At 28.9% G+C, this 26,535-nt stretch overlaps 1 protein-coding gene across 2 annotated transcripts in view; it reads right to left on the bottom strand.

Moving 5' to 3' along the window:
- Positions 1-12,564: 12,564 nt before the first annotated feature.
- The window catches only part of LOC129981285 (exportin-6-like), a 35,582-nt gene continuing 21,611 nt past the window's right edge, over positions 12,565-26,535 (bottom strand). For both annotated transcript variants that reach the window (XM_056092058.1, XM_056092059.1), the window contains exons 14-25: positions 26,017-26,109; positions 25,782-25,920; positions 24,385-24,531; positions 22,605-22,797; positions 21,564-21,719; positions 21,209-21,323; positions 20,588-20,647; positions 19,500-19,611; positions 18,603-18,761; positions 17,339-17,437; positions 14,838-15,068; positions 12,565-13,487 (exon numbers count right to left, since the gene is read on the bottom strand). In XM_056092058.1, the coding sequence (XP_055948033.1) occupies positions 13,404-13,487; positions 14,838-15,068; positions 17,339-17,437; positions 18,603-18,761; positions 19,500-19,611; positions 20,588-20,647; positions 21,209-21,323; positions 21,564-21,719; positions 22,605-22,797; positions 24,385-24,531; positions 25,782-25,920; positions 26,017-26,109 (1,588 nt within the window). In that variant the 3' untranslated portion in view covers positions 12,565-13,403. The remainder of the gene's footprint in view (positions 13,488-14,837; positions 15,069-17,338; positions 17,438-18,602; positions 18,762-19,499; positions 19,612-20,587; positions 20,648-21,208; positions 21,324-21,563; positions 21,720-22,604; positions 22,798-24,384; positions 24,532-25,781; positions 25,921-26,016; positions 26,110-26,535) is intronic.

Below are 26,535 nucleotides of genomic sequence, written 5' to 3'. Positions count from 1 at the left end.
TGACAATGGTTGCTGATGATTGATCGTTTCTCGAATATTTGAAGAGTCCCTTCTTAATGGAAAAAAGTTTAACATCTGGATGTTTTGACGTTCTTCTCCGTTGAAGATATGATAGATCTATTTGAAACGACGAAACACACATCTGTGGTCCTTTATCTAGAGGCAACAAATGACCAGACACAATGACTCTACTAGTGAAGAGGATCCCCCCGTCTGGCGGTCTGTAGGTACATAACTATGTGTGAGGAAGCGGTATATTGGCATCAAAATAAAAATCCCTTGGTACAAAACCTTTTCTTATTTTCAAATACTTGTATTTTAAGAAATTTTCCTTAAACCATCCGATAAGGTTTTCCTCTCGAACAAAGTCTTTTACTGCGAAGAAAGGTAATCGGGTAAGAGAAAAGGATGCCTTCCCTGAAAATGCAAGGAACATGGAAAATTGCATTTTCTTTTCTTAGAGCCAAAATTGCTATGGTAAAATCATAGAGCTCTTCAGGCTCTTTGTAATGTCCCCTAAAATTGCATTCATTTTAACCTGTGATTTGGGAATCTACTATCTTTTGAGAAACTCTGCCGATGCACGAAAATAGCGACCAGCTCATTTTCTTGCTAAATGAGCTGTGCAATTTGAACCATTAAAGGTGAACTGTGTATTGGTTTCTCCCTTCTTGCTGTATTGATTTGCGGAGAAACGACCAAATCATGGATTTTGTCTGCCACAATAGGTAACTGCGACTGTCCGTTGCTTAATGTGCTGAGTGGGGTAATAGGAAGACGTGTGAACCAAAGTAATATTATGTGTGTTTCACCTACAGTATTACCTACGAGAGTACGCAAGTAACTGTGATGCCCATGTGTCATCAATTTCTACATCTTATAGAAAAGTATGTATTTTCTATTCTTCGCCCTCAGAGTAACATTTAGTAAGAAAGATGTACGGAGTGATACCTGAATTCCCCACCGCACCCCAAGTACTGGAGGTATTCAGCACATGACAAGCAACGAGGATTGAAACATACCACTCTACCAGAACGAATGATTCTAACGGAGGACAGCGATAATGCTTTACTCAATGTTTTCTCTAAGCTAGAAGGTCCCGCTGGTGTGGTGTGGAAGTTTGGAGAAGAAGTGCAACTTAGGTGTCATCTGACGCGGTTCAAAATTACGAAGTCATCCCAAAATAGCCCTGGTGTTGCTTTAATACGAGGCATTAATATAACTAAACTAAACAAAAACTGAGTAGAAGGTGTCATCAGGATTTACTGATGGCATTGGTGGTACATATAGATCTTCCTCGACTATGGATGCTGGCTTTCAAACATCCAGTTATAGAGTCTTTTCCATTGATCAGAAGAGTGAAGTGTTTGTTTGTTCATTTCCTGACTTCAGATTAATATATCGTTGCGAAATTTCCTGGGTTCGTTTGGATAGTGGAAGTTATATGGTGTGGAAAACGCTCAATCAGCAGGCGGCAGTAGAAAATAAAGCAACGACGTTTATTTACACGAAGACACACAGGACGGCACAAGGATGACAACTATATACAGCATAGAAGACGATTATCTTCAGCTGAGACGTGCAGCATACAACAAGACTCTACTGCAGACAGTAGCGCACAGCTTAGTTCAGCACTAGCTTGACTCCGTCGGTGCTCCGATTAGCTCTGGAAGGCCAGTTCTTCACTTTCGATTCCGACCACTCTTCTCTGTCGCTTCCGACTACGACTACTCCGGCAGCTCAGGCTGCCTCCTTTTATAGGTATCAGGAGGTGGGGCTAGAAGCCTCTCAACCAATCAGGAACGTTCGAGGCGTATCTCGGTTCCTACTGGACGGATCGGGAAAATTCTCGATGTTTCGGGTATAATCTATTTTGGCGCCAAAGTCACCAAATTCGTCCTAAGTCGCCAAGTTCTGGGACCTCCTATGGAACCAGCTATGCTGTGAAGCAGCATCACAGATTCGTAACAATATGATTGTGTCAATGACGCTTTTACAGCATCGTTGCGAGCAAAAAATTAAAGCCTTTAAAGAGGGATGTAACTTATATAAACGTTTATTGTGTGTTGACATAGTAGTTGAAGCTGACTTTCGCATGATGTTGCACAAATGTAGGAGAAAGTCTAAAGAATTTGCATATAACTGGTAATTAGAGTTAATGTAGAAATTCACCTCATTGAGACAGCTTTGTTCCATAGAGTATGAGGAAGATCGATTAGTCCATAATGTTATTTGTCATGATCTGACTCCATGTAAGGGTTTGGAAGCAATCACTCTTCGGTTATATCAAAAATATATCTTTATTAGACACACAACAACATCGCACGCTCTGTCCCTCGGAGCTACTCTGTTTATGTTTTTCTCCGCTCCCCGAGAGGCGGGAAACTGAGTCATGCTGCGCATTCAAGGCCAATTTATGATTAATGGAGATGAAACGAATATCAAACTTAGGCGCGCTTTCTCTGAGAGAATTAGAACGATCGCTACAAGTATTTCAGAACAAGTAGTGCCAAGATCTTCCAATGTTGTACGAAGGAAAGAAAATGCACTATGTAAGGTTTCTGTGAATCGTGCATGGTTACGGCATTTCAGTGCCTGATTGAAGCTGCAATGAAGTCTTTCAATTAATCCATTGCTAGATAAGGAATAGTTCGAATACAGCAAGTGCCAAAAACTTGGCAAGAAAAGGAAATAAGCGACTCAAATTGTCATCCTTGGTCAATAGTCAAAATTTATGGAACTCCAAATTTGAAAACCCATTGTGTGACAAGCATGAAAAAGCATTTTCCAGCGTGATATTCTGTATAAGTATTTGCATCTGGAATACGAGAAAATTGTTAATAAATGTCATAAGTAGGGATTCCAATACCGGTATACCGAATACCGGTATTTTGAGCCATTTGTACAATTTTGTAATACCGGTATTCACAAGTTTAAATACCGGTATTTCGGTATTTATTAGAAATTTTTAAAATTGTTTCCACTATATGCTCAGGGATCGCCAACATAACAAAATAGTATACGTTTTTGTTTTTGTCTCCTTAACGGGCGAAATTAATTAGCTAATTAATGGCTTAATTAATTGCTTAAATCTAAATTAGCGAAACATGGATTGTCCCTGAAAGAAGATATTGCATCCATAACGACTAATGAAGCAACAGTTACGAAAAAAGTTGGAAAGTTGATTGGTGCAAATCAGCAATTGTTCTATGCTCATGGAATTCAATTAGGAGTAATAGATATATTATACCAAAAAAATAAAGAACAGAAGAATCCAAATACTGTGGATATAGAAACTTCAGATTCCGACTTTGAAGAGAGTAAGAGTGAGAGTGATATTGACAATGTAATTGTTGAAGAAGATATTGCTAATGAGGATGAAATATTAACCCATCAAGAATTGTTTCCTATAATTTATAAAGTTCGAGAAATTGTTAAGATAATTAAACGTTCCCCTACAAAAAATGCTATCTTACAAAAATATATACTAACTGAAAATAATACAGAATATATGTTAATAATAGATTCTAAGACACGTTGGAACAGTTTACTCCTAATGATGGAAAACAATTTTTGAAATTTAGAAATCCAATCGAAAAAGCAATAATCGACTTAAACCTATAAATTAATTTTTCAGATAGTGAATTCGACTTAATATCCAGAACTATATTAACTCTACATCCAATAAAACTGACTATAGAGGCATTATGTCGGAGAGATTTTAATTTATTAACAGCTAAGGCAACAATAAATTTCATGTTGCAGTCATGAAAAATCAGCACACATCACTATTTGAAGAATTATATATTATATAGAAAAATCGCACAGAAGAAAGGCATACCGAAATAGAAAATGTCTTATGGTATTTACATAATTATAATGATTTTAAAAATGAAAAAGAAAAAGAAGAAAAGAAAAGAATCAATTCAAATCTGATTAAGTTTATAGTAAATTTTCTTAAATTTTTTTACCCACAAACCTATCCACATTCAGAAGAATTCGGTTCAGGTATCGAAGATTATGATGACACTAATGTCGATAGTGAAAAGGAATTGTCTCTTGAACAAAAATTAGAATTAGCTATAAATAAAAAAAAAAAAAAAAAAAATCAACGTACCAAAATGCAATACAGAAATCAGCTATATCCAAAACCATCCGACCAGAAATTGATTTATTTGAAGATGAGGGATTTAGAGGTAAATATTTGGAAAAAGTATATCGCGCATTGCTAACACTATCACGAACTAGCGTAGATGTCTAACGAGCGTTTTCGACAGCTGGTAATTCTTACACAAAATTACTTTTCAGGCTTAATGACAGTACAATTGACGCATTATGTTTTTTAAGATCACATTTCAAAAATTTGTAATAGTACCACAAACTGAATAGTGATATTTACACTTTTTTTGTGATTTAAATAAATAAGATGTTTCTTTACTTTTTTGTGATTCTTTATATAGTGTTATAATTTATACGTTACATATTATTTTTTGTGATATTTACACTCTCTTATAAAACTGGTAAATAAAACGAAAAAACACCTGTGGTTTCTTTCTTTTTCTAAAATTTCTAATACCGGTATTAAAACCGGTATCCCGGTATTAAGATCTAAAAAATACCGAATACCGGTATTGAAATCTTTGTCCGGTATTGCAATCCCTAGTCATAAGGTAACTATATTCCTCAAATGGAGGCATGAATTCTACGATATCTAGATGAACATGCTCGCACAATTTTGAAGTAACAAGAAACTACTGTTGAGGTGGACGAGTGTACCGAAGAATTTTTGACCATCACACAGAATCGTGTCCAGCTTGAAATGCCATTTACCATACTTGGCTACACAAATCGTTGTTAGATAAGTTTAAGAGAGGTTCTAATGCATATGGAACAAACCATGGAGTTTTCGAATCACTGCTTAACGTAACTTGTCCGGAACATGTGATTGCACTTTTCTAGTGCTCACTTCACAGTAGAGTTTCAGATGTGGAGACATGAACAAATGTTGGAGTTGAAAGGATGCATCGGGGTGAGAAAGTAATCCCTTATCTGTGATCGATCTCAGATAACTGATTATCTGTGGTCTGTTCCTAAGCCATGATGGAAATTCATTTGCAGATAGTTTGATGTCATTTACTCTAGACAAAGTGTTAGCTACAATATTGTCTGATCCAGTAATCTACCTGATATCAATACAGAATCATAAAATGGAGTTCAAACCCCTGAAATGCCGAGGTGAACTTGCATCAACCCTTTTTGAAAAATGAAGGTCAAAGGCTTATGGTCTTTATATACAGTAGACTCCCGATTATCCGCGCCTGCCGCACTAAGTGTTTGTTTTTGCTTCCAAGCAAAGAGAAAATGCTTCCAAAGCAAGAAGCAAACACAAATGACTGATTTCTTCAAAAAGGTGTAGTTTTACAGTTATGCTTTTGTAATTACATAATACATTATAGTATTAAAATAGTATATATGTATTAATTTTTCTGTGTATCCTTGGCGCCTCTCGTAAGTACAAAGCACTTTTCTATTTTCATTAACAAAATGCATTTTAGGTTCGTTTTGAGTGATATACTAAAATATTAAGCGTTATTAAACATTTCCTGCTGTTTATTTTACGTTTTATTGTACATAAAACGATTTTTCAAAGTTGGAATGACTGTTTTCTCTTTTGCTATATCCGTTTTTAGCTTTTTTCGGATTATCCGCGATTTTTGTTATCCGCGGCGGCCGCGCCACCCAATTCCGCGGATAATCGGGAGTGTACTGTATTTCAAAATTTCTGTCCAGTAAACTATTCCGAAAATGTTTTAGTGTTGAATAAATTGGTGAAAGTACTCTACCATAGGTGCTTTACTTTTGTTCAGTAATGTTAAACTTACGTGGAAAGAATGCGAGAAGTTGTAATTACTTTCATTTAGGACATTCAATACAACGCCAATGGCATTATCGGAAGCATTAGGCATCAAAACTAGTTGTTGATGAAGACCATGATAAGTTAAAATAGTTGAATTCATAAGGTCCTGCTTACAGGCTCAAATGCTTGCGTTAAGAAATCTTTTCAAGAAACTGGCTGCTTATCTTTCTTTTTAGAATCTTTCAACAATTCATGCAAGGGAACTTGGGTTTTGGCAGCGTGGGGAAAGATATGACGGTAAATTTTTCTTGGCGATAAAAGATTTTTATTTTTCAATAGCTTTAGATTTTTGGGAATTTGGCTATCACTCGAATTTTTTTTCTTTCGAGGAATGCCTTCACGCTCAAAGGTGCTATAAAGTATCCCAGAAAGCAAGGCAGGATTTTTCCTCAAGCACATTTAACTGAGTCTAATTTGAATCCATGGTGTTGGGGCGATCTAAAACCTATGATATATGGTCCTCATATTCCTCATCATTATAGGATTCTATGAGAATACAATCCAGGTAAGGTATACAAAAATGTAAGTCACTTAGCATTCAGTGCATGCATCTCTGACAAGTTATCCCTCATTACGTAAGCCAAATGGCGTAAACAGTAATTCAAACAGGACAAATGAGGTTGTTATAGCAGTTTTTTAAATGTCGGTGGAATTAGCGGGAATATGATACTATAAATTATAATATCAAATACTTGCTTTCTCTAAAATATCTAGGTACATTCATGGATATGGTGAAGGGAGCAACGGTCTAAGATAGTTATGGCATTCAAGTTACGACAACCATTGCAGGGAAACCACCCATCATTAATTTTCTTAACCATGTAGTATAGACTTATTTCTGTAGTTTTCGAAAGCGAAAAAGTGCATTGATCTGCTTCATTAGAAATTCAAATTCCATGAAGAGCTCTGGAGAAAGGCGACGTGATTTGAAAAATACTGGAGGCCTTTTAGAGTGAAAGAGCTTTGTCTGTGTTCGCTCATTGGAATATGTGAAGGGTTAGTTAACTCCGGAAATTCCGACAAAGTTTTATTTAATCTTGAAAGATCAAGAACTCCTACAGTTCTGCTACTTGAAGGAATATGAACAACTTTTCCCTAACATGAAATCTTGGTTTCAATTAAGCTACTATTCTTGGCATCGACCAATAAATTAAATTTTTTTACGAAATCGATGTCTGTGGTAGGTTCTCTAACCTTGTCGATTATGAAGGATCAGCCAAACTTTCTACGCATATTTAGATTGAGAGACAGACATTGAGTACCAGACGTTTGGATTTTTGTACCATTTGCGGCATAAAGAACTAGATCCTCACTCAAGACAGACTGTTTTCTAGGATTTACAGGGATAACAGATATATCCGATCCCGTATCATATAAAAACTTTAAATTAAATGAAGGATTAGCCGGAAGGATGTGATTACTTGGCGGTTGCAATCATGGTTCAAACGTGATTGTCGAATTAATTTCCCTGTATGGAAGTGTAACGCAATTTAAAAAAAAAAAAATATAGTAAACTTTATTCGTATACCCAATGCATAACCAGACGGGGGAAAAAAATCTCTGAACCATGCACATCGCTTCAAATGAGCTACTCATTAAGATATGGTTTTAAGTACTGCAGCATTATCAATTGCAAAATTGCAACTGTTTTTTTTTTCTTTCGACCGAAACCTTGGTTTATTGTCTGAGTAATAAATAAATGAAGTTTCAATCGAATCCATTCAGTAAAAATGTTCTGAGTCTCTGAATATCGTCAATTTGACTTCAACATTTCTATATATACAGGGTGTCTCAAAAAAGTGAGACGAGTTTATTTCCTTGGCTATTGCAATTAGACATATACTTCCCATTATAAAGTTTCATAAAACAAGGCACGCCAAATGTATTAAAATACTTTGGTTTTTGTAGAGAAGGACAGTAAAATTTTTTTTACTCGACTCCCATTGCAAAAAAATGTCAACAAATAAATATATAAATTTTTTTACACGTATCTATAAGGATAAAAAGTTTCATGCTTCTATTTGTAATATTAAAATTTGCTGTGATATTAAAAGATAAATTTATTGATTTAGACCACTTTCCATACCTCTGATAGCGGCTTTTGTTGTAATTTGCAGAGATAACATATATATTATAAAGGTCATTAAATAACAGAATCTGAAAATAAAAACGAATTTATTTTCAGTAAATCTTAAAAATTGGTCAAATAATATATTAATTAATGTAAGTTCCTGAAGACTTGTTCAAAATTCGAAAAAATTGACCTTCAACTACTGTACAAAAACAGTTTTTTTTTTTAACATTTATTTATGATTGAAACATTCACTTGTAAATTAAAAAAAGACTTTTTGATTTCTTTGGCAGAAATCGAAAGCGTGTACTGCGTCAGTTCATCCCTTAGTTCAGACATAATGCCAATAGAATCTGACTTAATATATCAGTTATCATTCAGTATATTATTGTACAAAATGGAAACAACCAAAGTGTTTCTAAAAATGCCACACCACACATTTATATAAATTTGCCATTGATGATGAACCTTTGATACAAAGAATGGATTTTTACTATTTCAAAAGTTATAGTTATGAGGATTGATGTTTCCCATCTCAATCAAAGTTACATTTGTTTTTCTAAAGTGCCTAAAGTTTTGGATTGACTGTGCATAAGAGTAACTTAAAAAAGAGCCAAAATACCAATTTCTGCATTACAAGTATAATCTCCCCATTACTCTCTGGGAAAATAATAATCATGCAATTTTTAATCGCTAAACCGTTCTGTAAACCCTAGAAGGATATCAGCATTTTAAAAACGATGTTTACAAACTTTTACAACTAGATCATCATTGTGATTGCACATCGGTAAATCATCAGCATATCCAAATGTTCTTTGTTACTTAATATGTCATTCTTTTAGAAAGCACCCAAGAGTAAGCAAAGAAATTTATTTTCTTGCTCGGCATTCCAGTTCTTTTTTTATAAAAATTGAAATTGCAAGTGTCAACTAATTAAAGTGAACAGCATTATACTTGATTAGCAAATTTCTTTGAAATCATGGTGATTAGATGATGTACTAATAGACAAATATTTACATATGCAAAAAGTTGCATTTCTGGAATAAATATTTTCATCCAAATTTGTGATTATTCTTTCAAAATTTGAAAATAAGCATTTCTCTGCAAATTTTGTAGATAAAAATGTCAAACTTTGTCCATACATTGAGGAATGTAAGAAAAATATTTTATTCATTGACACTTTTTTTTCTTTTGAGGCGATAAATAAATTTAATTTTTGTAATTTTTTAATATTTTTTTCGTTTCATAATTTAAAATGTTTTCATATGTACGATTGCTTATTTAATTTAATAACTGGAAATATATGCCTAGGTGTAGTATTTGAGGGAAAAAAAAAAAAAAAAAAGACACCTTTTCCACTTTTTAGGACAGTCGGTATATATATTATATAAGACAGTTACTTCCTATTTTGATGGATGATGAAGTCTTAACTGCTTATTAATGTTTATAAGTTGCACAATTATGTTTTTTTTTTTCGAAGAAAAGATAAATCACTATTAATCAAACTGATTTATCTCTATCTGTTTCAAGTTTTCTGATTTCTTAATAAATGAATCTTCAACCTCGGATATAACAAAAGCTTTTTAACTATAAGCTATCCTGAAAATCTTTCCATTCAATCTAGAACGAATAGTAGCAACTCTTGATCCACCATTTCTTACTTCACAGGAATTTTTCAAACTTAAAAGTATGGATTAAAAAGGACAGAATTAACGAGTAGTAATTATGCTCATAATCCAAAATAACTTCTAAATCACAGAGCTTGCCCCATTACATCCAATTCTGTCTAACTTCGCACCGGACACACCCGTTTCACTCATAAACACCTTTTGTTTGGTGAATGGTGTTCAACATGTCAGGTCGATTTCACCATCATTCATATTTTAATAGTCATTTAGTCCTGTTTATAATTACATTAATTTCGGATCATCAACTTTAAACATGCATGACATAGTGGAGAACATCCTCACCTGAACATTTTTGAATTTTTGCATCTTATCTAGTTCATTTATTCCTTTTAAATTCACTGATTTTGATATTTTACTTCTTTGTTAGTTATTTATAGTATAGCAACTGCTCTACATGTTGTATTCAATTTTTAACATACGTTCAGTATGGCTAAATCTGGCTCTTGTGTCATAAACTTCAAACTCTAATTCTGTCTCAATGCTGACAGCTGCTCTTAAAAAGAGAAAAATTCCCAATTGATAATTGAAACTCTTGATTCTATTATATTCTTCTTCTCCTATATTGGTTTCTTCAAGAAAAGCAAAGTTCCATTGCAGACTCCTGATTCTGGTGCTATTTCATTCAAAATGTCCAGTGTTGTGGCATGTAATAATACAGAGAATGATTTCATTGAACCTCTTAAGGATGTAATTTTTTGGTTTTACAAGTTTCCTATCTATATTCATGCCATAAATGAAGGAAAACATTCATAAAATGGTTTAAATGAGCATACTTTAAATTCTTTGTATTTAGAAACGGACTAGACGTTAAACAATCTTAATCTGAACTATCAGTGTTTGATGGCTTTATTTCCTTAGAAAATATGACATATAATTTTTTCGTCATGTTTTTGTATTATTTGGCATTAAATGTACTTGCCAAATATCTTTAATGCAAAATTTCTATATTCCTTTTTTCAAAAAATCAAATGGTTGATACAAATCATTATAATAAGAGACAACTATCAATAATTCTATCATGCAACAATAATTTGTTACAAATGTTAAAAATTTCTCTAAAATAGCAAAATGATAAATCATTTTTTAAAAATAATTTTTAGTACCATACAGCAAATGATCATGCTTAAATTAATAAACAAGATTCAAGTAGATTTGCACTATTTTTAAATAAATTTTTTTTAAAAATCATTACAAATTTATAAAAATACAAAATTATTTATAATTTATAGATATGCACTGTAATCATAAAATATTAATATTGTAAGAATATTTTTTAAATGTTTTCTTTACTGGCAGTATAGATTTTTTTTCTTTTTAATTTAGAGACTGCTACACATGCTACTTTTCTAATCATCATCTTATATATATACACACACAAGACATTTCTTAAGTTAATACAATTTTAAAGGTAAGATGGTATAAAAAAACAAGCCAATTTTGCAATAGAACATATCATTTTAAATGTGAAAGGTGCTCTTTGTCTATGAACATAATAATAATAATAAAAATATACCTATAAAAAAATAAACCTGTTCAATGAGCAATTATATTCGATTCATTTCATATTGAAATATTTTATCGTACTTGATTAACAAGTTAATGAAAAACAAAAATACAACAGAACAGCAACTATTTGCATGGATAACAATATTAAAAGTAATAGTAGTATGATAATGCCAAGAATTATTTATTATCATACTACTGTGGTAGTAGTAATGGAAGAAGTTTAGAGTACTTAAAACAAGTACACGAAGGAGTTACCATTAAAAGTGACACACGCTTTTCATGCTATTAAACTGTACATTTTACTTGGTATATGCTTTTCCTTTACTTAATATAATAACAAAGAGCTTGCCCTCCTCCCAGTTTCTGAGATTTATGTTCTATATGCCTCATCTATTATCAATTTGTTTTTAAATGAATGATTTTAGAAATATATTGCATTATTTCAATCTTTATTATATAATATTAAAAAATTTATATTATATTATTATATATATTAAAAAAAAAAAAACATCACAACATTTTAGTATAAAGACCATAGATTTTTTTACCTCTAATTACATGAGAAGGAAGGCACTTTCCTGCTTTTTTTAAATATTAAAATCAATCTTAAGGAGGATTAAGAACGACTTGGATTTTCCTTAGCTAGATCCTTTCATATAAAACATAGTACTAATGGAACATAAAGTAACAAGATTCAAAATTATTTTTTAAATTTTATTTGCAAAACATAAAAAACTGTACATAACATTCATATCAATATATTTACACTATTTACAATAATATGTACAAAAGGAACTTAGCAATAAAACCAAAATTCTCATTCTCATGGTCCCACAACAGGTGCTTACAACAATTTTAAATAATCATATAATGACAGAAAAAATCAAATGTTTTTGAAATATTTTTAATCAATCTAGAAAAACTTACTAGTCATATGATAGAAGAAAGAAAAACTCTGTATTTAAATCTAAACATAATTATTATTACAAAAATTATTGCAGAAAGTTTACTTATATAAACACATATATTATATTTGAACTTAAAGAATTTTAAACATCAAAGTGTAAACTAGTCAACAGTAATAGCAAAATTTTATTTAAATCTCACTCTTTATCACTTAGCAAATATATATGCATGTAACTTCTTTTAGAATTATGTCTTTAATAGTGAATAAAATAAAAACGCACAAACTTTGCACAGAAAACTTTTTCCAATTAGATATAATAGCGATAATTCATTCACAAAATGTAAACATACATTGCTTTGCTTAAAAAACAAGCAAATATAATCTAAAAACTCAATTATATTTATACCAATTAAAATTTCTGATACAGAATATTATTTAGAAAAGTGTATATATATATATATATATATATATATATATATATATGTTTTCAAATACAATCAAACATATTAATGAGTTACATTATAGTGGTCTAATTATATGGCATGGTATGCTCCAGAATATAGTATCAACTATAGTACCAAAAATGAAATTTTGTAAGTCATCAGAAAGAAAAACATTTGAATTCAGTTAATTTTTTATATAAACCATTTTAACAAAAATAACAATCCTTAAATACTGCATTTCGTAATACATTCAACAATGATTTTTTTTGTTTATTATTGTATGAATATAGGAAAAATTATCAAAATTAACGCAACTCAAAAAGCTGCACCAGGCATAATTCATTGAATAACAAAATACGATTATGGTTTTTGCACTAGAAATAGTTATTACTAAATCAAATAAATTACATTGCTTTAATATCCAAAAAAGAAAACAAAATGCCTGTCAATATTTTAAAAACTCACTTTTTCATTCCATCACATGTTTAGAAAGGCATTAGGGCAAAATGCATGAACTGGAACTAAACTATGATATGGCTTGAAATAGAAATGAACTATTCATTACTTGAGCAGTCTGCAATATGGCCTTTTTGATATCAAATGAAAAGAATACAAATGAACATCAAATATGATTTTTAAACTAAAGTTTTTATATATGAGTAAACACAACAAAGCATTTCTAAATAAGTTAAATCAGAACAGCAACTAAAGCAATGCATAAAAAATAACTTATAAAACAAAAATTAGAGATATATGAATGACTTCAACATCAATGGTGAAAGAAACATTGTGCAGATTAGAAATGACTAAATCAGACTTCAAACAGAATATTCAGAAATTGTTTGAAAGTCGTAAAGGCGATCACAACTTTTCACAGTGCTGTGTTTGTACAAAGGCAATAATACCTGAGGTCACTTACAAATCGCTGAATGCTCTCTGCAAAAGAGTGTAAATCCTGTGGAAAGACAAAAAATTAAATATAATTTTGTTATTAAGAATACAATATAATGCAATAAAATGAATAATTATTAACTTCCATTTACCTAAACTATATAGTTTTAATGGGGCAGCAAAATGTTATTAGAAATATTCTAAAGAAAATTTGCTATGTGCCCAAAAAATCCATTTAGTCAGAAAATATAAATGAACTTAGGAAATAGACCTCAAACACAAAGCAAGCTGAAAAGTAAGTTTAACGGTCGCCAATGGGTAATTACTATGATTTGTTAGTGGAAATTGATGTTTATATCTTCCAATACAATCTTTTTACAAATGAGGTTTTTAAATTACCTTAAGATTAAAAAATGATATCAATTCTATTTCTGATAAAAATGTTTCTCTTAATTTTAATAATATTTTTTTAATTCAATTTGTTACACAACTGGTAACAATGCTTTTAAATGTTAAGACGGAATTCAAACTCATCCATCCAAATATATAATCAGGTGCTTTTTAACTCTAACATAAGATTTTCATTGCAGTGAACTATCCAATTGAATTCATATGTTTACATTACATCATATATCAAGATAAGATAATGCATTCTATATTCTTTAACAACGTAAAAAGTCAGTAATCTGGGCAAACTTGCTAATTTCCAAAGGTAGCTAATTTAGGATATTGTCTTGAATAATTGAATAACCTCACTGTTTTATATTAAATGAAAAAGTTGACATTTTACTGTAATTTTAGTTTTTTTTATATTGATAAGGGGCTTAAGTAGTTACATATATCAAACAATCATAAATGTGCTATGTTTATGTATTTTTATTTCCATGGCACTAAGCTATTTTTCTAGTAGGGAAAACATATATATACTTTATGAAACAAAAATTACTTGAATTGAATGAGTTTAATACAGAAGATTTAAATTGTCCTGTAAACATTATGAAAAAGCTATTATAAAAAAATATAAACTTAAGACACACAATCTTAAATCTTTGTTTAATTTATCTTTCAACAATCAAAATATGAGAATTATTTACTAACAAATGAAAAATCATTTATTAACAGCATATTTCTCAATTCAAATGTCTGGAATCAAAGTTTGTAAAACATTTGAAACTAGAATGCAACTGTACATTTGAAATTATTTTATACTGCAAGAAATAAAATACCAAATTTGTCCTACAGTGTAATGCAATACATTTTGCTTTCAAAATCTAAAAATCTGGAAAAGATTACTAAGTGGCAGAAGATTAAATTAATTTAATAAAAAAAATAAATTATTCTGCAACTATTATATGAAATTAGCCACTTCATTAATACTAATATAAAAGGCAAAGATAATTTGTCATTTACTTACAGTATCATGTTTGAAATTCCTCAGCAATGCTGATTTTTGATTTGCATCTAAATTTTCCATATTCTGAAGAAATTGTGGCAAAAATACTGTGTAAAAGCTATTGAAGTCAACTAATGCCATATTGTAGATGGTGTTGATAATCTCGTCTCGAAGTAAATTGTGAGTTTTGTAAATCAAAGTTTTCAAAAGCACACTCAAAAACTGAAAAAGCATGACACTCTTGAAATAACCCTGAAAAAAAAAATGTCACTTTTGTAATGTAAATGTTACTTTTATAAATTAAAAAATTATAAATAAAATACGACATCAACTGTTATCTAATTTATAAACTAATCATTTATACATAGTAAATAGCAAGCGTCTGTATGTTTGAAAAACTCGAGAAATATTTAACTGATATTGGAGATATTTGTACCATTTTGTAGGCCATTTATTGGGGATTCTTTTTAGTATATTAAAATCATATCAAAATAAAAAAAAGGAGTTTTATAATTGCCATTTTAATTATTTTCTTACTATGATTCGCACATTCATAAAACATTCGTATCTGTGCTTTGCACATATCCCCACATGTGCGAAAATCTCAAACAGCGAATGCGCAAATAGCAAGAGCTGTGGTATGCATATGCTATACATTTCTTTGTTTATGCCCGATTTTAAACAGCGATTCAAAATTCATTAGTCCCCCCCCACCAAAAGGAAATCCAACTTTAGCTGGAGCACATTAGATGCCAAAACGCTATGTTTGTTAAGCAATAATGAAAATGTAGAGAAAAGAAACACTTATTTAGTGAATATCAAAGAAAGAATGTCCACATTTAGGGAAGGATAGGTATTCTCTTGAGGGAAGTACCCATCTCTCTTCAAATTGAACTGCAATTAGATTACAGAGAGAATGAATCTCATGAGGAGCAAAGTGACTGACCAATCAATATAGTTGAAAAAGAATTATTAAGAAGCAAGCTGAATTTCATTCTCATATCAGATTATAAAGAGTTGATAAACAAGTGTGGAACAGTGGGTAAAATTACTTATTTGTAAATTTTTAAATTTTAAAACAGCCTTTTCATTGTATATTTTTAGTGAATTGTTTTGTCTAAGAACATATCGTACTTTTACCTTTTTAACAGTCTTAATATTTCTGAATATGAGCTATAAAAAATTGTTTTGTTGTTATTTTTGATGATTTCTAAATATATTTTTATGTTTGTTTGATGTTGTGTGACATGCCCATGTCATATTGGGTGGTGTCTAGACTTAAACTTAAAGCTAATTTTTTCTTTATGGATGTTAGGTTATGGGCAACGCTGAGCGGGTATTGCTAGTGTTAAAATAAAATTTATAATATTTCTCCTGATGGCTATTAAGATGATAGTGACTATTAAGATGAATTTTGCACATGAATTTATTTTAAAATTTTCTTTTTCAAAATGCAAATATTTCTTATAAAGAAACACCTTAATCTTAATATGAGCAATCGAAGTTGAAATAGTAAAAAATTCCAAGTAACAATGATTTGTTACTTATAACAATATTTCATTTCCATCTGCATGCAAGGTGTTCCAAAACAATACAAATATATTTTTAAAGGTACTGTAAGAAGAAATAATAAAGAACACTGAAATCTCAGATTAATTTAAACAAATGCAGATTCAAGTAATCTATAAGTAGTATTCAAATTATCAAAGCATTACTCTGACAGATAGAATTATAAATACAGTTAAGTAAATAAATAAGTATTTGAGCTCATTATTTTTTATCAATGGCTGCTCTCAACTTATTGATAGTAGCTAGTCATCAGCTAAAACAAAACATTACGCTTTAGATATTCCTACATAAAATATTCATTTAGATATAAAATCCAAAGAATACGAGAAGAATTGAATACCCATAAGAATTTCCAGTGAAATTGAATGTCTCAACAAATGAAGCAAATTAATGCATTAATCTGGATAATAAAAAATTGATAGTAATCACTGTTAATAGTTATACAGGTTATGCATGAATTTTAAGGACATCCAGTAGAATTTTGAAATAACTAAAAAGTTTATCTTTTTTAATTAATGAAAGCAAAGAATATATAAAAAGTAATTGAAGATAACAATTTAAAAGAGAAAAAGTTTTTAAAAATGAAATTAAATTTGATATCTACCTTAATTATTGTTTTATTATTAAGAATGATCATTAGACTAGATTTCAGAAAATTAGGTAATGAAATTTTATAAACGAATCAGTAAATAAAATATATTAAATAAATAAACATATTAAATCAGTAAATAAATCATATTTAACAAAGTAAGTTCAAACAAATCTAATTAAAAAAAAGAAAGAAAAAAAATATTTTATATAAAGAGCTAATTATTTTATCTTTAAATATTTAATTTAACAAATTTTACATACTTGCAACAATTTATATTTTCTTGGTGTATATATAGAAAATATAATTTGTTCTGATATAAAAATCAGAATTTAAATAATTTAAGGAAAAATTCAATACATACTTTATAATACAACTTCCATTTGTTGTTTAATGTTTCTAATGAGATGAGATTTTGTTTAAAAAGAACTATATCAGGCTGTAAAAAGGACTGTCCATAGGCCTAAGATATTGAAAAAAGCCAATATTAATTTAAAAGTTCAAGCAAAATAAATTGACTAATGCACTATATATGATAACAACTCATAAAAATTAATAGAATTTTTTTTTTTTTTTTCATCTACCCAGGTTTCCTCGATGAAACTATTTTCTCATTGCTCTCAAATATTTATATCTCCAAACGGAATATCCTGCCTTTCCATCAAAATCTTTCGAGAGCTGATTATATTTTTTCCCACCAAAAATTCATTGAATGTAGAATCTGACTCAGCAACTCTCTTTTCCATTCAAAATTAATTTTTTCCTTCAAGACTGGGAGCAATTTTCCAATAGAAGGGATACATTTCTCTTTTATGTAAAAGTCCTGAATAGTTTGTCTTATGATATATTTGTCGTAATCATCAATATTGCAGTTTCAAAAAGATGGTCTTTTTCTGTGTTTTCTAGGAGTTGATAAGACACCTGCTTCACTGTGATTAAGTGATTTAAATTCCTGTTTTATCTTTTTAACTGTTGAGGCTAAAACCCCTATTGCTTTGGCAATCCTCTTACTTACATTTGAAATCGGTATTTTTAACAAGTTTGTACTTTTTCACAGATGAAAAAGCTCCATAACATTCTGAACTATAGTACACATTTGAGAATGCAATATTTTCCCACTTTTAAATGTAGTCATTGAATAAGACAAAACTACAATATAATTAACTCGAGTAACAGGTTCTCCTTCACAGCTTAGATCAAAGATGAAACAAAACAAGAGTTAGAATTGATCAGAAAATCACAAAACAAGAGCATCAACTGAAGTCCAAAGCAAAATGAAACATCTAACCAGTTCTATTGGAGCCAAATGAAATACAGGTCTTTCCTTCACTCCCAAATTGTAATACAATATCTTGTTTCCATGCCAATTGACCCCTACTTTTAGGGTTACTAGGGCTTTTCTTGCGGCAGTAGGTCAGTAGCATAGGATTAAAACTAGAACTGAATTTCACCAATTATAATTGAATTAAAGATACACTGCTGTACATACTGTGCAGTTGAAAACAAAAACTTTTACAAAGTAGTAAGCAATTTAGGATTTAAGAGAAAAATTTGGGGATACTGAAACAAAATGAAGATTATCCAAATTTATCATCATAAGAATTTAATGAATAAATGCGTACACTTACTTCCATTATTTTCGTGAAATGTTGTTCATTTTCTATTTTCTCATTTCCCGACTCTCCAAGACTATTAACTACATTCACTTTGAAGAAGTATCGATAATTGTGGAGAAGGATTTTATGGAGCAACTCAAATAAAGGAGGCTTCACTTCTGATGATGGTCTCTAAAAAATGTGAATTTATGATTATTTTGAAATGATCTTACACTAAAAAGAAACAAACTATTCATATTTAAATTTAGGCAATACTTGTTAAAAAACAGTCTTTTAAGTACTTTTTAGGAGGGGAGGGACAAAATAAAAGTACTCTATGAGAAGAGCAAATTTAAATTTCTGTTCACTATGAAAATCAAAATTTCTCTATACCTTTTGCAATTAATTTGATCACATTATCAGTATTATTTTACATAACTTAAAAAATGGCTATGCAAAAATATAATCCAATTTATATCCTTTATGTAAATGCGATTTAAATATTTTCAATAACATCTTTACAGCAGATTTATAATTCCACTTCAAAATTTATAATTTCTGTGGCAATAATAATAGTGATCGAAGATGATGTGCAGGGTATGTATTCTTCAATATATTACAAACAAGTAATAGTAATTTCTAATTCTCTAATGATTTAACATAAAAATAAAACTCTCCAGTTTCTACTTTAAAAATATACAGTGTAGGAAAGTATAATTCCACTGAAATATGTATGTCAGTACATTAAAATAAAGCAAATCAACAATTATAGCAGTAGCACAATTTAAAGTTATTCAAATTATTTTTCAGAATGATAGAATATAATTGTCACAACAAAACTTTTAATTATGATCTTTTTTGAGGCAATGGAACATAAGCTTAATATGGAAAATTTCAGTATATCAATAAGCATAAATACGAAATTTTTACCTCTGCAACTAATGGATATATTTGGCACAAACACAAATTTATAGTACTGGGAAGGAATGCTTTGAATTGAGAACTAGGTTCTTGTACAACTTGTTGCAATAATTGCAGAAGCCTGAAATCAAGAAAAGATTTTCTTAGGTATGTACATCTAATAGCAAAAGAAAATTTTAAATTATGATTTTTTTGGGGGTACACACATTGTTTAATGCACTAATGTGCAAAATTTAAGTAACAAAATAAATTTTCATCATATAGCAATAAAATAAAAAAAGAAAAAAAGTTGATTGTGGTCATTACTATATACACATAACTCTTTTAAAGGGTTATGCATATAAAAAGATCATGATGTTACAGATGACGCAAGGGACACAAAATAATAATGGTAATATCAAAATGTGCAATGCAATTGGAAGGTTACACTGTTTGCTAATGAATACAAATACTGGACATCTTTTCTACAGTCATGTCCTCTTAAACAATGTAAATTATTTTAGTCTTATAAATGATTCTCAATGCTAACTGATAAGGAAAGAGACAAGGAGACTGTTGCATCCTACTATCAGAGAAAGAGACCAATGGGAACAAAATGCACAAAAGCCATGAGTGTATTTCTCACAACTGAAAGAAGCCTTGAAACTGAAAATTCTCAAGCTACTTATGAATTCTACCAATAGATTATATTGAAATTAATACTAATTTCAACACACTAATAATAAAAATAACTATTCAGAAAGTATTGATCTTCAAAACATCTCAAAAGTAAATGGCAGGGAAAACTTGCTTTTCGTACAATCTGAGTATTTATTACAAAATGAAGCACATTTAAAATTTGGATTGCAAAAACAGGGAAAGAGCATTGTTTTCCTTTTTGTTTTACTTTCAGATTTATCCTATCACAAACGACACTTTATGGCTAGTACAATATTAGAGAAATGATATATGAAGCTAATTAGTATTTATAAGTAATTTATTTTACATTATGTAAAGAAAACAAATTTTTAAAAAATATATTGAGTTTAAATTCAAAGTTATAATAATCACCTGCAATGAAGTACATAATATTAGCTCTACAATAACTGAATACTTACTTTTCAATTACTTTACAACCTGATGAACATTCATTTAAAGTGAATTCCATAACTTGATTCCTGTATTAAAAATATTAATAATGTATCAAAATTTGGTTTCAAATAACAAAATACATTATTTTTAAAAATTACGCAAAAATTCCTATCAAAAAATGCACCAGAAATTGAAATTAATACAGTTCTGAAGGTATAATATTCATACAAGCTTAACAATAAATAAATCAAATTACAATAAAAGTTCATATATGAAAATGAAGAGAATTTGCTTTCTATTTTGTACTTTCTACAACCATTATGTTAATATATCTCAGATTAACAATGCAAGAAAAAAATAACATAAATAGTAATTTCATTCATGCAATTCCCTATTTTCAAAAAACTTTCTTTGTGGGATTGATAGATTGCAGTGAATACCAGTAAAACTGAATGATAATGATAAAAAGGGATACTGCAAAACAATGGTACAAAATTCATTGATGAAGGCTTAATTGTTACCACAAAGGAATAAATAAAATATATTTGTAAAAATGCATTTACATTTCATTTAATGCACTTACAAGAACATGTTTATATTTAACAGATTCAACAGTATAAATATTAAGAGAGTTCAAAGTTACTTACGATGAAAACAGAGTTAAAAAATTTTGTATAGTTTTTTGTACAAAAGGATGGCCAATTTGTATTCTGAAAGCTGAGAAGAGGCATAGATAAAAATCCAAAATATTTTCAGTTATCACTGAAAGAAAAAAAGTTTCACAAGTTAAGACAACATAATAATGAAATATAAAAGATATGAACATAAATTTGAATGAGCTCATGGAACTTGCTGATTTACATCTGTGTAATATAAATATTTTAAGCTATAAATATTTTTTTAATTTTAGGCAGAGGTTATAAATATTAAGTTAGAAAAAGCATTTTTTTATATTTATATACATATATCTAAAGTAAGAACAAAATATTCTAAACATCATACCAGAATCTTGCAAATACAAGTGGAATAAGGATTCAATGTAAGAGATTGTAGACTGTAATGACTTATAAAAGACTTGCTTTGTTCTAGTAGAACCATCAGAAACGTTTTCAATTAGACCACACATCACTTGTAGAACCCATAAAATATTTGATTTTGCTAAAAGATGAAAATAAGATAATATTTTTAATATATAATTGAATAATAAACAACTTTATAATGCACAATTCTTATTTTTAAAATAATCAAATAAAATCTAATTTCAGGTACTATTTTTATATGTATCATAAATTCACCATGTAAACCAAATTTAAATTGTAATTGAGATATCTTTTCATTTCAAGACTCAGATATTACTACCATTTACATTTTAAATAAACAATAGGATTACATATTTGTTTCACCTTTGTTCTGGTTTCAAATGGCTTGAAATCATATTTCAATAATTTAAAGAAATTCTTTTTTAACTTTGAATTATTATTCCAATGATGAATACAATTACAAATTCCGAAAAGCTGAAAATAAAAATTCTGCATATTATGCCCTTCATTTATTTTTAACAGATTTAACAAATGATTCAATTCTAAGTAAATGGTTTTAAAAAATTCTTTAATTACATAAAAAAATCATAAATTTAATCAACAATTAACTTGTGCCACAAAAGAATATCAGTTACATATTTTACATTACCTGTATATACATCAGAGGTAGATATTGGATTCATTTCATTCAAATTCCACAAAATAGGAATATAAATATTCAATATAAAGCTGTATATGTAATAAAATATAACCTGATTTCTCCAACTCAAAATATTAAATAAATACTGAAATGTAAATAGTAAACATTCATCTTTTAGACAAATTTTAAATTATGTACATTATTATTAGAGACAAGATAGTGAACTCTAAAGGTGAAATTTAGAATTCAAGGTTTGATAAACTTTCCCCTAAATGAAGCTATAGAAAAGAGTATGAAATAAAATTTGTGACTAATTTCAGTCAACATCTTAGCATATTTATAAATTTAAACACAAATATGTACCATGTTCTTGCAACATTTTCTCTTGAAAAAAATTGGGGTTTGAACAGGCTGATCTCAGTGGCTCACAAAGTGCTTGTATGAAAAGATCATGTTGAGAAGATCGTATGGGCCACATCTGCTGGGCATCAGATGTTACATTGGGCCAAGGCAATACCAAGACATTTGACATAGATCTGTAAACAACAATCTGGGTCTGTAATCAAGAGAAGAAAATTAAAAATAACACAGTAGCAAAATTCTGAAAGTTTCTTAAAAACACGAGAAAAATTCTAATAAACTAAATATCTGGATCCTGAAATGTTAAAGTAAAACCTCTATGAACAAATCATGCATAAGGAAAAAAATGACAAAAATTAAAGTGAAAGGAAGGAATGAAGAAAAGCAGAGGAATATGTAGCACTTTGATACAAGGCAAATCTTTTTATTGGTTTTTCCGTAGCCTTTTCTTCACTTTATTTCATTTTTCTATCTCCTTTTAATATTTTTATTGAAAAAAGAAACAACAACACAACTTTATATTAATAAATATAATTCAAAATTATCTTTATTATTTTTTTTTATTAGGAATTAATTCAGGATTTAACATTTAGAAATAATAAATTCAGACTAAAAAAAAATGTGAAATATTTTTTAAAATATATATTTCATTACATAAGAAAAAATTTTACAGCATAATTTGTTCATGGGTGAATATTATGCATATATTTGATTTTGGTCCAATAAATTGCAATTATTCACAGATTAAGATTTTTCTGATATTTCTAATTTGCACTCAATCAAGAATAATTATTTTTTGTAACTTTAAAAAACATTTTTTTTTTAGAAAACGAATTATTTCCAATTTTTTAATATATTGTTTAATTATTTGTTTTATAATAATTTAATATTGTACACACAATTTATATTTTCCCATATTTATTTTTAAGAAAATTCTAGCACTTCCAATAAAGATATTAGAATTAATAATCATTTATAAAATAACTGAACTTTATAATCTTATGAATACAAAAATAACTTACTAAATAGGCTTCAATAAACTTTTAAAATTAAAAACAAAATAATTAAAAAGAAAAATTCTGGAAAAAAAATCACGAATTTATAAGCAAAGATAATATTTTAAAGCAACTATTTTTCATTCATAAATATATATAATTAAATATAATGTTGATAAATAACATATGCAAACATGCTAAAGCCATTCACAGAATCTATCCATAATGTTTCAATGCTAATTCTAATTCAAAGAAATATATTAAAATATACATATATTTTCAGTGATCAAAAGGCAGAATCATAAATAATAACATATCCAGTAGGCTAAAAAAATAAAATGCTAATTTGTATTGTAAATAAATAACAGAAGTAAAGAGGAATATTTAAAATGTGATACAAATACAAATATATAACAGTTTTTTTCCATCTCATACAGAAATAATAACACAATATAAATTATTGCATCATATTCATAAAATATTAATTTAATGCAATTGTTAATAAATATGGTTCTCTTAAGACTTCAAAAAAAAAAAAGGATTTTTTTTTTATTAATTCATTAAACATTTCATTAATTATAAAACAAAATATTTTTGTTAAAGAATAATAGATATTACCTAAAAGTTAATAAAAGAACCAATAATGTAATTCATTATATTAACGGCCTATTCTATTAAGTAGATGCAAGATTTAGCCAAAGAAGAGGATGACACTTGAACCAAATACCCTTATCATCATTGGAACAAAGCGATAAGCAAAGACAAACCAAAGAAAACAGTTTTCTTACCTCGATTGGTAGAAACCTCAATTCCAATTTTCCTATCAATGTTAACAGTTCTTGAACTGGAATGAATTGAAACAAATTAATTGGCCTTACAGTTGCTGTGAGGGATATCAAAAGATGAGCAGCACTATGAGTTACTTTCTCTGGAACCTGCAGAAAATGGTTTAGTAATTATATATACAATATCAAAATAATTTTCAAAATGAATATATTGAAAGGATATATTTTACCTTTTTTCTCAGAAATATATATAATTTATTCATATCAAGTTCAGGTTACTAGTGTGAAATATGTATTGATCGCCCTGACGAGATTTCTTTTAGAGAAAATACAATAATCTTAATAAAATTAAGCACTGAATAATAACAGCAATAATTAAAAAAGATAAATTGGCATTTAAAAAACTCTTATAACAGAAGATACCACTATAAAGTTAACAAACATTATATATTGTGAAAAGAAGGGATGAGAGCAATAAGCTGCTGTCACAAATTCTTATATCATTTTAAAGCTCTACGTTTATCATTCTCGGTTTCATCTAAACCTTTGATGCTAATAAAGCTCGATTGGGTTTTTGCTAATTCCAATTCGACTTTTATTTGTTCCATTTTAATTTTTTCAATTTCAAGAGTCTTAATACTTGTCTCTTTATAAGATTTTCTTTCACTCACAACACTATTAACATAGTCTATAACAAAATCTTTATCATCCTCATACACTTTAGATTTCAAAATAAGTTCTTTCAATTCGCTTACCTTTGCATTTGAAGGCATGTTGTCGCAGAACTCCTCCATGACCTGCTTGAGGTCTTCTTTTATGCAGTTCTTAAACATTTTCCCAAAATAAATCTCACCCACAATGTAATAAACCCTTCTGCTCAACGGACCACATGGCGATAGTTCAGTTAAAAAACATTAATACATCTCATTGATTAAACTAAAAAAACAACAACTCAGAAAACATACCACCACATCCGAAGACTCCCCATTCTTTATTGATAAGAGGGCGCTCGCCAGAAGTAATTCACTTCAGTTTACAAAAGTATTCTCGCTTCACTTTACTGAACAAATCCCAAACTTCCAAATTTGATTAAATATCAAAATGATATATTTATTAGACTTAGGATTATGGTTAAAAAAAGTGTCACTTCAGAAACATTCAATTTTCATTTTTATAGGGTTCAAACTGAATTTTTCTGTACTGCATATCGGCAAATTATCATTTGAAAAAAATTCTAGTTAGGTTAACCACTTCAGGCGTAAGTTTCAAACAGACAAAATTTGAGAATCACTGGAAAAAACAAAAACAAATTCTGAACCTTGCAAAGGGGGGGGGAACAGTAAATATAGAACACAATTATCCTAGACCACTTTGACAAGAGATAATTTCTAAAAACTTACATTTCTTTTTATATTAGCTATTGCTATTTCCGAAATTATCTTTTCAATAGAATTTTCTGAATTTTCTTCCCTAGTTTCTTTGACATATTGTGTTAACCAATAGCAGAAGGCTTTCAAAGTAGCAAGAATTTGAGCATGCCTGAAAAACAAATTATAACAAATAAAAATTAATTTTGAGATATAAAGTTTATGGCTGTACTAATAGACAAGGATGGGATAATGTAAAATTACATACACTTCAATGAAATCTCCTTTCAGAACCAGAGGAGCAGCTGTTTTTATTTCATAAAATTTGTGACGATTACTATAAGTAGCAGCATGACATAACCTAGAAAATAGCATACAAATTTTAATGTTCTAACATTTATAAAAAATTTACGAGAAAAAAATCTATTTGAATAAATCGCATATAAAATTTTGTACTAAAAATAAAGCTAAAATAAGTGAATTTTACTCCTTTTAAGTTTTATAGCAGTTTTAGAATTAAGATAATTCTACACAACAAAATGAATTTTTTAAAAACCTTCAATTAAATATATGGTCAATTACAATTTAAGAACATCAAAATATTAACAAATCAAAAAATCAAGAAAATACATTTCCCTCTTTTATATAAAGGCTGATAAATTGATTTGCTGAAAACAACAATATGCAAATTAGTTTTTATCAATGAAATAAAATTTCACTTAAAAATATTGCAAACAATGTATTTTATTCACATTAAAACCTGGTTAGTATTGAAATATTTAAGACT

Source organism: Argiope bruennichi, chromosome 8 (genome assembly GCF_947563725.1).
Source record: "Argiope bruennichi chromosome 8, qqArgBrue1.1, whole genome shotgun sequence".
Lineage (NCBI taxonomy): Eukaryota > Metazoa > Arthropoda > Arachnida > Araneae > Araneidae > Argiope > Argiope bruennichi.
The sequence above is the reverse complement of the archived record's forward strand: the minus strand, read 5'-3'. Positions and strand labels throughout refer to the sequence as shown.